The sequence below is a fragment of the Gigantopelta aegis genome, chromosome 10 (assembly GCF_016097555.1).
Source record: "Gigantopelta aegis isolate Gae_Host chromosome 10, Gae_host_genome, whole genome shotgun sequence".
Classification (NCBI taxonomy): domain Eukaryota; kingdom Metazoa; phylum Mollusca; class Gastropoda; order Neomphalida; family Peltospiridae; genus Gigantopelta; species Gigantopelta aegis.
This window is the reverse complement of record NC_054708.1, coordinates 17,516,952-17,530,018: the sequence shown is the minus strand read 5'-3', so window position 1 is coordinate 17,530,018 and position 13,067 is coordinate 17,516,952. Positions and strand designations below refer to the sequence as shown.

At 39.4% G+C, this 13,067-nt stretch overlaps 1 protein-coding gene across 1 annotated transcript in view; it reads left to right on the top strand.

Annotated features, from left to right (window-relative positions):
- Positions 1-13,067, top strand: part of LOC121384116 (serine/threonine-protein kinase 32A-like) — a 122,270-nt gene that overhangs the window by 90,402 nt on the left and 18,801 nt on the right. Inside the window, exons 4-5 of the mRNA XM_041514356.1 lie at positions 8,452-8,489; positions 10,044-10,133. Of these exons, the coding sequence (XP_041370290.1) occupies positions 8,452-8,489; positions 10,044-10,133 (128 nt within the window). The remainder of the gene's footprint in view (positions 1-8,451; positions 8,490-10,043; positions 10,134-13,067) is intronic.

The following is a 13,067-nucleotide window of genomic DNA, read 5'->3' as shown; positions in this document are numbered from 1 at the left end:
TTAATATGTTTCACCATGTAACAGATTTGATGTTTTCTTATTTATTATTGACCCCAAAAAAATTAAAAAATTAAAATAAATAAGATGTCTACAGGTAAAGTAGGTTTAGGTGTACACACAATTACTGGATTCTTTCCACATCAGTCAAATTGTAGTTTTGTTTTTGTTTCTAAGTAGTACTTAAAATCAGTTTCTTGTTGAGTAGTTTTACTTTGGATCTTTCATATCACTAATTTATGTTGTTTCGGTATTATGGTAATGCTGTTTCAAAAGAAAATACTTGAGCGTGTTATCCATTACAAAAAATATAAATTCTGCCAACAACATTAAGTTTCTAACAAAATAATATGAGATGGTTTTAAGTGACGAGTATCAAAAGCAACAAGCAATAAAATATAGCTAGTCCCAGAACAGCCATATGTGACATTCAGAAGAGAATTTATATAAAGCGATCAAAGGTCTACGTTATCATTAAATTGCTTTGTAAAGCAGCTGATTAAATTAAAATGCCAAATGCAATAGTTGATTAAATTAGAGGTAAACTATGATGAATCTTTGAGGAGAAAAAAGGTCGACAAATCGATGGTAATTCGGTAAGACACCGAGACACTCGGCTGATGGACCGAGTCTCGCAGAAGCAGGATGTGATCAATGGTAACGAAGTTTATGTTTTTTTTAAACAACCATCATCTGATCAGCATCAAAGCGATGTGGGCGTTCAACGACGCGACGTCATATACGACCTTTTAACATGCCATCTGGTTTCAGTTTAGAAAATCTATTTAATACCAAGTCATCCTTGTGTAGTTTTCTACAGTGGTTCGTGAAGTTGCCATTACAGAGAACGAAATTCGTCGACCAGTTCCTAGATCAAGAAATACAAATATCTACGTCGTTTGATTTTTTAAAATTATTATTATAAGTCATTTTGCAGCAAGTTTCAACAATGAAACTTGAGGGTAGAGGGTAGGGGCAAAAAAGTCTTTAAAAACAACAAAACCCCCAAACAAAACCTCAACAAAAAACACAAAAAACACCACAAAAAGAAGAAAAAGGTACAACACAACGCATAAAAAAGAAGTGTCGTTTTGAAACTGTGGACCTTGTGTTAGATCTCAGCATCTTTCGACTTTGTATCCGAATTCATGCACGAAACGAGTAAGTTTATGCTATTGACTATGTCCGAAGATCACCAAATGCAAAACAGCTATGACAAGAATTGAATATTCTTCTGCTTATTCTCGTTTTTCGTCTTCCTCTTGTTCTCATTCTCATCATCATGCTCAAGCTTATTATTATTGTTGTAAGAAGTTTGGACTCGTAATTAAAGCTAAGTACATTTCAGAACTTCAGTGTATCACATGGGGATGGCGGGTGGGGGTGGAGAGTGGGTGCTTGATATTCAGGCCCATGTGACTATTTCAAGAAGATGTTATTACTCATAAAGATTTTCCACGAACGTCGAGCACGAATCGACTATCAGTTCTCCTTTCAAACCGTAAAAAAGGAAGATCCACACTTAGAAAAGTAACGAGTTCTTCTCCTTATAATGTAAAGACATGATGTTTGATAACCACATACACGTTTTCAGTAGCTTCTTGGCAAGGTTCTCCACCTAGGTTGTAATTCTAGATATATGTAAATATTATTTCTGGTGGCCAGCCTTTTACAGCACGCCGGGTCCATTTTTTTTTTTTTTGAAAAACAAAGTAGGTTTTGCCCCCACTGGGTATAGGGATCTGTGGCTTTATGGGAATAATGAGTCTTATGATCCATTTATATTAGCTTTGTCTTGCCTCAGCTTATATGTTCTAGCTAAAACAAATACGCATTGATAGCTAAACATACTTCAATCAGCCATCACTCTTTTTCTTACTTAGCTTTAAAGGAGAATCACTTTCTGGGGTTTTGGGTACTTATGGCTCAGCTACTATCTTCTACCTGCTGCTTGAGACATTTGATACCCATTTGGCAAACATTACACTGACGCAGTACATTACTTTGTGAACCTTCTGGACAAGATATTCCACTTCAGATCAATGCTAACGCCTTTGCAAAAGAAAACATAATTTCTTATTGAGTATAAGTGACAACGTTGGGCAAATTAGGAGACATCGACCGAAAGAAAAAGAAATGTTCCAAGACAAAACTAAGTTATCGAATTGTGTTGCTGTCGGTGTATTTTAATCGACTGAAATTAATGTTGTCAGCTCGGCAACAAAACCGAACTCACATTAATAAAAAAAAGTTCGAAATAAACCAGGGATATGCTTTTCAGCTAAAACTGCTTAATGTCGTTAGCTACCATTGTTCGTGTTGAAATGGAACACAGCTTATATCAGCTAATATAGACGTGCCCATACATTATATTACGGGCTCAAGTCGAATCAAAATATATTTTCTTCACGTCATATGAGATTAATATGGTGGTTATTTTACTGGATATATCGAAACTGTCTGCCTTTTGTCTAATGGTATATTAAGGTAATAGTATTTTAGAGGATAACCTATTTTATATTTCACAACCATGTGTGGTTAATAAGATCATTATGTAGGATAAAATACTTAAGCTCGTGCATATACAGGAATCAGTATTTGTATACCAAATAGCATCTCTCCGGTTCAACATTGGAAGTCCATCTGTCTTTTAATAGTTAAAACTACACAAATATACATATTTGCAGGGCTCGAACCTAACGACTGCATCGGTGGCAATTGCTGTCGTTATGATATAAATTGCCGTAGGTCAGGGGTGTCACCGACAGCACTCTTGTGCCGTGGGATAAAAATTACTACCGTCACAGTGAAACTCTCCAGGGATGGAAAAATATATACACAATTATCTACATTTGAAAAAGACTTCATACAGAAAAATAACCTTTCAGTCATGTTTATTTGCTACTTTAAAACAAAAATTGCTATGTGTTTTAACTTCTGATGTTCGAGCCCTGTATTACTATGCTGACAAACTTCGATTTCCATTCAGTGTATCAGTTTATTTCCGTGATTATATGAATCATAGACAGGGAAATAAACTGGTCATAAATATAAACTGTGGTATGCACATTTGTAAGGAACAAATCGTCCAGAAATTAGTTGGTCGTCTAAAGCGCAGATTCCCTTTGCTCGTAATCCGTATGGGTATACGTATACGTAATCCGTAATGTGTAATCCGTAACAATAACTTGCTATGCAAATAGGCTGAGTAGATTCCATTTTAATTGATGCGTCTCCGGACGCGTCTGTCTCTGAGTCTACTTACCCGATCACTCTATGCATTATGAATTAAGTATACGCATATAGATTACGGACAATTGTAATTTGTTCCTAAAAACGCCAAAACATGTATCGTCAACTGTTGTTGTTAATCTTTACAACCTCGCTTCAGACGAACGACCTGTTAAGGTCGATCAACGGAGGACATGTGAATGGTTACGACATCAGGTGTGTCCGCTATGGTGATTGTTAGACCCATCTGTGACCCAGCAGTCTGACAAGACGGTATTTCGCCTAGACAACTCCTTGAACGCTGTTGTCATCATGATTCAACGCGAACGACCTTTAAAGCCTGGTAAAATCGTGACATAATGACAGTGTCGACACCAGACATCTGGTGTCGGGTATCAACCACCGACAAATCCAGTCGGCTTTCACCAAAGAACCAGCTGTGTCATAATAAATAAGGATTTTCGGTAATAAATTGTCTTATGACTGCAGCATTAACGCTGAGACTCCCTGTTAATCGAAGTTGATATTTGGATGAGAGATCGGGAATTCAGACTGCTGTGTGTCACAAACCATCTTGTGGAAGTAACGTCTGTCCCTTCCTCGCCCTCCTTCCCTTGCACAGAGGAAACGAGAGAACGAGCGAGGGAGGGAGACAGAAAAAGAAAGGGAGAGAGGGGAGAGAAATGAAGAACGAGAAAGGAGACAGAGAGCAGAGCGAGAGGGACAGAGATTAAAATAAATACAAGGGTGGGGGGGGGGGGGGGGGAGTCAGAGAGAGAGAGAGAGAGACAGACAGACAGACAGACAGACAGACTGACTGACTGACTGACAGACAAACAAGTGTGGAGATTCTCCTTCTTTCTAATTGTTGTTTATTAAACCATCTTTGTAAGTAATAAAATAAGTAATATAATATGTAATATAAATGTTTATTATTTTTTTTTTTATTATGTCCACATTTGCGGCTTTGTATCGATTACTGGTCAAATTACTAATGATCATGACTTCGATATTAACCAGGAACGAACGCTGACAATACAAATAGAATTGTGTCTTATTACATAAATGCCCATTCGGTTATTTCTCATTCCAGCCAGTGCTCCACAACTGGTGCAACAAATGCTGTGGTACGTACAACCCTACCTAAGGGAAGGTACATATAAAATATCCCTTGCTACTAATCGAAAAGAGTATCCCGTAACCCATGGAGTGGTGGCATCAGGTTTCTTCTTTCTTTATTGTGTGGTCCTTAACCATGTATCCGACGCCAGTAACACTAAATAAAATTTGCCGAGTGCGTCGTTAAATAAACATTGCTTTTATTTGATTACGTTAACACGATATTGTAAATTAATTATAGTTTGTTGATAAACGTCCTTGTTATCACGCCTCTGTGTTTAAAAACTAGGGTCTGTCCCTTTAATCGAATTGTATTTAACATAATCCGATTACTGTTACACTGGGTAGATATGTCACAATCCTTGCATAGATCTGTAGATGTCATCATCACTTAACCAAACGTAATGAAATACGTTTGTCATATTCAGATATTCAATTATGTCCTGTTTATAATCAAATAAACCTGTCACAATCAGATATGTAAGAATTAAATACGTCTGTCATAAGCAGAAACCTTTGTGATATTCAGATTAGAGATACCTTTGTGATCATCAGATAACCTTTCTGAGATGTCCACGTAGAGAGGATGTGCTTCAGACTCAACCCGGTCTTTGTACACGTGGTCCAGCAGTTAAGACATTGTTTTGATGATTACAATCACCTAGCCCTACGATATTATCCAATCTTTCACAGATTATTTTCTGAAAAAGTAAATGGTGGTTTTTAACCTTTAGGCACAAAACACACGGGCTCTGGCTCTGGCTCTGGCTCTGGGTCTGGTATTGTACCAGTCAAAAATAAAACGCATTGAATCGAATGTGACAAAAGACTGTGCTTGCGCGAACTACAGATCTGGCAACAGACGTCATAGAAGTTAGAACATACGCTATATATTCACACTGCCAGATTGGTAGTTATGCAATGTTCGAGCCTTATTTTTTCATTTTTCTTGATAAACAACAGGAAAGATATATATTAAGCAATGTGGAATTACCGTAATTATTGTTAATATCTATAGAAGAAAATATATCCAAAGATATGAACGCAGTCAATTATATTGATATACTGGTAACACGTAACAGATACAGAAGCAGACATCAAAATACACCAAACACACTCGCCAGATTCAGATTCAGTGTGTTTTGGACCTAAGGCATTTGCGTTTACATACAAGTACTGTGGTACTCGCTCAGGTTCCTTCCTAGTAGATCAAATGGCTTTGGACAACTGGACCAATTTCTCTCGCACTAACCATTAATGTCTACCTTGGACTTACAGCTCATATAGTTGGGGGATGGTAGTGGGGAAGGGAGATGAAGGTACAACCAGGAAAGCGTTCGTGAACTTTAATTGCACAAAATCGCGAAAATAAATTAGACTTGACGAACCATGGCCCAAGCCTAAGTATCTGTGTATAATAGGCATAGTTTGGGAATGTAGACTCAAAGTTTTAAGTTCTTGTCAAAAATTAAAAGTTTTGAAGCGCGAGGATCCAAGTGCGAAAGGAAACGCGTATGGCGTTTTGTTTTGTAGTTCTGCATGGGCATAAACAGATTGTTTACGTTCCATACTGTGTACACATTAAAGTAAGTATTTACACAATGATAAGTACGCTATGGCGTAATCGAGATACCGTTAAAAGCTATTAGAAAATTTGAAAAATCTCTTTTTGTTATTTACAAGAACAAAATCCATTTATTATATAACTAATGAGATAATGGACCAGTCTTGATGGACACACGTATATAGGTGTCTACAGGGAATAAGTTTAGCTGTTAGTAGAGTACGCCGTGCTTTAATGCACATGTTAGTGCATATTGCCTAAATGTATTACAGAATAAGATAATTATAACAGGAAGAAAATTATATACATATCGGGAGATCGATTTTCACATTAAAGCCGAGACAATGAAAACTAAATATTAAGACATCAATGTTAATGTTTCAAGAGGTAATGTCACTGTGGAACGTTCATGCCAGATAAGCATAGGCTACTGCGACATGTTTTTTTTTTTTTATACACGTGTATTATTATCTTCTCTTTTTTTTTTGGTTCTATTTAAAGAAAATTGACGTGAATATCCATCATTATCCTGGCACGTTGGGTGTGGTAGAGATCCTGCATCGTCTGGCTACGTCAGAACATAATGTACTGATTTCAGGTTTATAACACTGGCACAGACAATAACGACCGAGTTTAACTTTCTGATTTTTAAGACACTCAAAATAACCGCACGTCGAAACAATAACTTGCATCAGATAGGGAAGAGTCTGGTGTACTCTACGTCCATGTGACATGTCAGCTAAATAATTAACCTGAATTTTGTGGGCAGCCAGACAAAACAAGAAACACTCGTTAGAATGCGTTTTTTTTTTAACGTATAAAGAGAATTGCCACATTGGGAACCAGTCAGTCAGTCAAACTGATTTTACGTGCTTATATACTACGAATGTTTCAAGCACGCCTATTCCTGGGCTTAGCCTCTGACATCGCCAGTGACTAAGTCCGGGACAGGAGGGGGAAGGTAAGTTGGAGGTGGGCGGAATTTGCAATAAAATTTAGAAGAAGGTCAAAGACCTAAAACCAAAGATGAAGAATAATCTGCATGTCTGGAAAAAAGTTAAGCCCAAAAGAAAACTTAAGAGTACTCTGCCGAAAGATTTCTGGTGATTTGAGCAATTTAGACTGACTGCCTAAAATAAAAGGTGTCAGACTATTTATAAAAAAATAAACAAAGTTTTAGAAATGGCGGCCAGAAAGTTTAAAAGTCTGACTAGTCCATACTCACGGAGACTAGGATGTTGGAAAGGTTGACCTCTAGGGGGAGGAGAGCCACACCCTCGTGTCAAGTTGGGGGACCAGCTGGTGGATCTCTGGCTTCGCTGGCAGTCTGGTGATCTCAGGGTACTGCTCGTTGAACACTTTCTTCATCAGGCGATGTATAGATATGTTTGTAGCAGTTGTCCTGATGGTATATCACACACACAGCTTGGCGCCTGTCCTTGAAAGTCACTGGGTCCATCTCAAACTCCCCCTCTCCGTTTGGCATGTCCTCAAAGTCCCTACATCTTGGAACGGTGAGCAGCTTCTTGGTGTTGGTGACATCCAAGATGTTGCAGTTAGCGTAGCGTCGACTAAGCTTCCCATGCAGAGTCCGGGTCTCCGTGGTATCTGCGGGTGGTGGCCGTGGCTGTTTCGGCAGTGTCCTGATGGTAGTGGCCGCCGGCGACGCTTCCGCTTTTCGCTTCCCAAAGGCACCTTGACGGCCCTGCGTCCCTCCTGGTGTCACCGGTAAAATTGGCGACAAAGTCCGGAACGCCGCGGTAGGTGCAGGTGGAGTGGACCGCCGATACGGAGTTCACAGATAGCTGTGTCGAGCTCCGCTTCTTGGGCCGTCTTAGAAGTAGAAGCTGTGCTAGTCAGGGCAGGTGCCTCTTCTGTCCTCTTCTTTCGTGAAACAACACACTGCGGCGACGCAGAAGGAGCCGCTGCTGGCGGTGTAGCCACCGGTGTTGCCCCCCCCCCCCCCCGTGCCGCCCCTGGCAGTTGCCCGTGACCCGGTGTAAGCCACGCGGTACTCCATAACTTGCGATGAGCCCCCCCCCCCCCCCAGGTGTGTATGTGGTGTGTGTGTGTGTGTGTGTGTGGGGGGGGGGGGTAACTCAAGAGAGCATGAACTCACGTCTAACTTCATCTTGCAACAAACTGTGGGAACCAGTCATGTCAAAGCGTTCGCGGACGTTAGTGTAGCGCTTGTCGCTGAACGCAATTGTTTTACACAGACGTACAAGAGCAACCCTTGAAATGAATTCACTAATATCTAATATATATAGATGTACTAATAACGTGTGTCAACAGTAATACCCTACCTCTGACCAAATCCACATAAAAAATAATTATGGTGGGTTTTGACTGTTGTCCGTTAACCCAAATTGTTAAATGGCTAGGCCACGCAGAAAGAGTCGTAATAAAATTATGACCCTGTCGATGAGCAACTTTAATAACTTGATATATGACACGCTGCATTGATTACACGGGTATTTTCATTGCTATTGATGTATTTTTATATCATTTATCTACTTTCTGGTCGTTTTTTCTTTCAGAGATATTAAACCAGACAATATATTATTGGACGAGGAAGGTAAGATTATCATTTAATACGTTTTAGTTGCTTAACATTTTCCAAAATAGATTAGAAAGAAATATCTTGTAAGGTAGAATTAGAAATAAATATATCGTAAGGTAGAAACTATTGATTGAAATAAACGGCAGACCCACTAAAGGTGCGCTATTTCGATGTGACTTGTAGGGATGATTTGTATCCGAATATTTCCCAGCAGTCAACATAGAACACACCACAGCCTCAGCCACTGCAATTAAAAAAAATTGTTTACCGCATGTTTGCCATAGAACAAAAAAGAGAAAGAATATAGACCATAGTAAAAAAGTGCCATAGAGAATTAAAAACGCAACGGCAATCTCCACGGCACTGCCGATTGCTGTGGGCAATTGCAGGGGTTGGACCTTCAATATTTACCAGTCGTATAGTAATGCTATTGGTCACAGTACTCGGTGTTGCTAGGCAGTAAACCATCAATGAACCAAATGAGACCGACGTGTTTATCTTCCTCAGCAAGACCCGATATTGTTTACATGGTATAACCGTTACTAGATCGTATGTCTCTTAAAGACTATACCGGCCTCGGTGGCGTGGTAGCAGGCCATCGGTCTACAGGCTGGTAGGTACTGGGTTCGGATCCCAGTCGAGGCATGGGATTTTTAATCCAGATACCGACTCCAAACCCTGAGTGAGTGCTCCGCAAGGCCCAATGGGTAGGTGTAAACCACTTGCACCGACCAGTGATCCATAACTGGTTCAACAAAGGCCATGGTTTGTGCTATCCTGCCTGTGGGAAGCGCAAATAAAAGATCCCTTGCTGCTAATCGGAAGAGTAGCCCATGTAGTGGCGACAGTGGGGTTCCTCTCAAAATCTGTATGGTCCTTAACCATATGTCTGACGCCATATAACCGTAAAATGTGTTGAGTGCGTCGTTAAATAAAACATTTCTTTCTTTCTTAAAAACTATTGTAACTGGTTAAGACTTCAGAAAGAAGTATTGATACATCATTTTTTACATGTGTATATTTTTGCTTCGTTAACTGTGCTTATAATGCACATCAGTCGTGAAGGTTATAACCTCAGATATTTTAGGCTTTGTAGGCCTCACCGTGAAATCAATAAAAAATAAAATAAAACAATTTATAGGAGTAATTAATTGCTCTCCTAAGTTAGATTACCGGTATGGTGAAACATTAAAGATATTAACATATTGAGGATTGATATTTAATCCTTTGGGAGTATTATTATCATTATTATTATTAATTTACATGCTAAGGCTGCTACAAATTACTTTTTAATAAGTCGCTGGGGTTTAATGGGGAGCCAGAGTGACAGCTCCCCTTAAACGACGAAGCCTGCATTGAAGATGTTCATATTCATCTCTAATGCAACCCGTGGGGTTGTGTTATGGGGGCATACCCCCATGGAAGGCATTAAATTTTGGGACATTTTAAATTGGCTTTCCAACGACCACGTGCACCGGGTGTACGAATAGGATACACAGCGTGTTTGTATCTTGTTTTGTTTTCTTAACGACTGTTTCAATTCTTCTTTTTGTTTGTTTTGTTTTTCAGGGCATGTTCATATTACAGATTTTAATATAGCAACGGAGTTGCCAAACGACTCACTAGCGACGTCTCTCTCTGGGACTAAACCTTACATGGGTGAGACTTTCTGTATAATCCTCAAAACGTTGGGTTTTTTTATGGGGGGCGGGGATGTGCCCACCAATTGTAATCACAGAGGTTACCTTGTTTGATGTTCTATATATAAACGGCAGAGAAGTGTCCAAAAGCATGTCTGAAGATCGCGTTTGAAGCCAAAGTTTACCTTGTTTGACGTTCTATATATAAACAGCAGAGAAGTGTCCAAAAGCATGTCTGAAGATCGCGTTTGAAGCCAAAGTTTACCTTGTTTGACGTTCTATATATAAACAGCAGAGAAGTGTCCAAAAGCATGTCAGAAGATCGCGTTTGAAGCCAGACAGTGGTATTCTAAAATAGAACATTTATTTAAAATCTTATTTTAGTCATTGAAAAGGCTCTGTTGATCGGAATTGATGTTACAGTGGCAGAAACATCAGGAATAGTCTCTCTTTAAAACGGAGAATAAAATATATTTTATGTGACGTAGGTTAGCGACTATGGTCAAAGGCTATTGAGAATGGCAAGCGACGGTAATATAAGAAACTTAATATGAACAATCTACACTATAGACTTAAATAATAAAAATGTACTCGAGATTTGCGGCTTTAAGACATAAATGGTTTCCGAGAGTGGGTGACAAGCTGTTTAACATTAATCTGCGTCTAGACTGTTCGTGAAGCCATCAAAGTAATCTAAAACTGATGTGTAGCCATGGGCTCTCGTTCAAACCGTAGTTCAATCGACCATTGTATTAATGGAACATTTCAAAACACTGAAGCTGTCTTCCCACTAGCTTTCGAAAGAGATTTAGAACCGTTTTGAAAACGTTTTAACAACTTTAAGAAACGTTTTGGCTGTTTCCACTACAAAGCTGTTATAACGTTTTATCCGAAACCCCCAAAATGAACCGTTTTAACACCGTTTGAGATAAAACGGATCAGTTATTGAATGTGGACGCCTTATTGCATTTTAACAGAAAGGCGTCGGGTGCCAGCATGTGCCTTTCATAATTGTATACTAAGATAAACATCCAGTTTCGAAATTACCTAAAAATTCAATGTATGACGATGCATATAATGAATTTATGGGCGTTTTATTTTCCTTTGTAGAGATGTAAAGGTGCCGCCATACGAGAACAGCTGATAATATCGTAGTCTGTCTTGTCACAATCGGATATTCTGGGGCGGGACGTAGCCCAGTGCTGAAGCGCGCGGTCGGTCTAGGATCGATCGCCGTCGGTGGACCCATTGGGCTATTTCTCGTTCCAGCCAGTGCACCACGACTGGTACATCAAAGGCCGTGGTATGTACTACCCTGTCTGTGGGATGGTGCATATAAAAGATCCCTTGCTGCTAATCGAAAAGAGTAGCCCATGAAGTGGCGACAGCGGGTTTCCTCTCTCAGTATCTGTGTGGTCCTTAACCAGATGTCTGACGCCATATAACCGTAAATAAAATGTGTTGGGTGCGTCGTTAAAACATTTTCTTCCAATCGGATATTCTCGTACAAGGCACTCGTATCGTGTGGCGGCGCCTTAATATATTGTCGGTAAGTGTCTTCTTTCATAGTGTACTTCCAGTGTGGAATACTTGTGCATCCACAACTGAAGTATTATTCTATGTTGAAACAAAAGAAGAAGTTTGTTTTGTTTAACGACACCACTAGAGCACATTGATTTATTAATCAACGGCTATTGGATATCAAACATTTGGTAATTTTGACATATAGTCTAAGAGAGGAAACCCGCTACCTTTTTTCATTAGCAGCAAGGGATCTTTTATATGCTCGATCCTACAGACAGGATAACACATACCACGGCCTTTGATATACCAGTCGTGGTGCACTGGTTGGAACGAGAAATAGCCCAAATGGGCCCACCGACGAGGATCGATCCGAAACCGACTATTCTATGTTGAAACCAAATGTATTCACAGGTAATTCGGAAATAGCAATATGTTTATGATAAATTGATTAGTGGTGATAAGTAATATGTTTGTTTTGCCGTGGAGCACATTAAGTCGATAATGATATGTACATTTAAATAGCCTTTTAGTTGTAAAAGTAAACACATTAGCCTAATTGTGTGATAAAAACAAAACCAACTGGAGATAGTGGCAGTTATTTTCGTTCGCGTCGTTTGATCACATTCGGACTGCTCATAGCCTATATGGCGAACAATCAGTCTCATAATTCTAAAGACGATGCCACACGATACGACTGCCGACTACGACAATCGGCGATTGCATAGCAACCAATGGAATCGTAATGTTATCTCGCCAGAATCGGCTGTAGTCGTGACTGTAAGCTCGTACGAGGCACTCGTATGGTGTGGTCATTTCAAACTTAGATTGCCGATCTCATGCGAAACGGAAATTTTTATTATTATTATTATTAGGTCGACGCACTGTAAACGAAAATGCACCCAACGAACGCGACAACAAACACACGCTCCCCCCCCCCCCCCCCCCCCCCCCCGTGTCGTTCGTCGTATTTCGTCATATTGCAGTCGTCTCGTTTGAAAAAGAAACATCAATGATTCCCAAGTTGGTTATTTCTTAATCGGTGCAACCATCGATAAAATGTGAACCAGGAAGAACGAATTAAAATATCAGTTATCACTCTTTTAAAATTAGGTCTGCTTCCAGTATCGTATCATTTCTTAGGTGATTATTTCCCTCGATAATTATTCAAAACTAGTAACCGTATTATTACAGTTGCTGTCAATTGCAGCTCTAGACGGCATTAATATATAATTATATGTAATAAAATATACATATTGGTATATTAGGCATAAATCAAATACAACGGTAAAATATCCGGCTATATTGAATAATGAGCTAACCAAGTCTTTATGTGGGTGTATGCGTGTGGACTGTTTCCGTTTGGGAGCAGGATCTGTAGTCCGTGCCATCCGACAATTTTTATTATTATTATTATGATTTTTAAAAATAA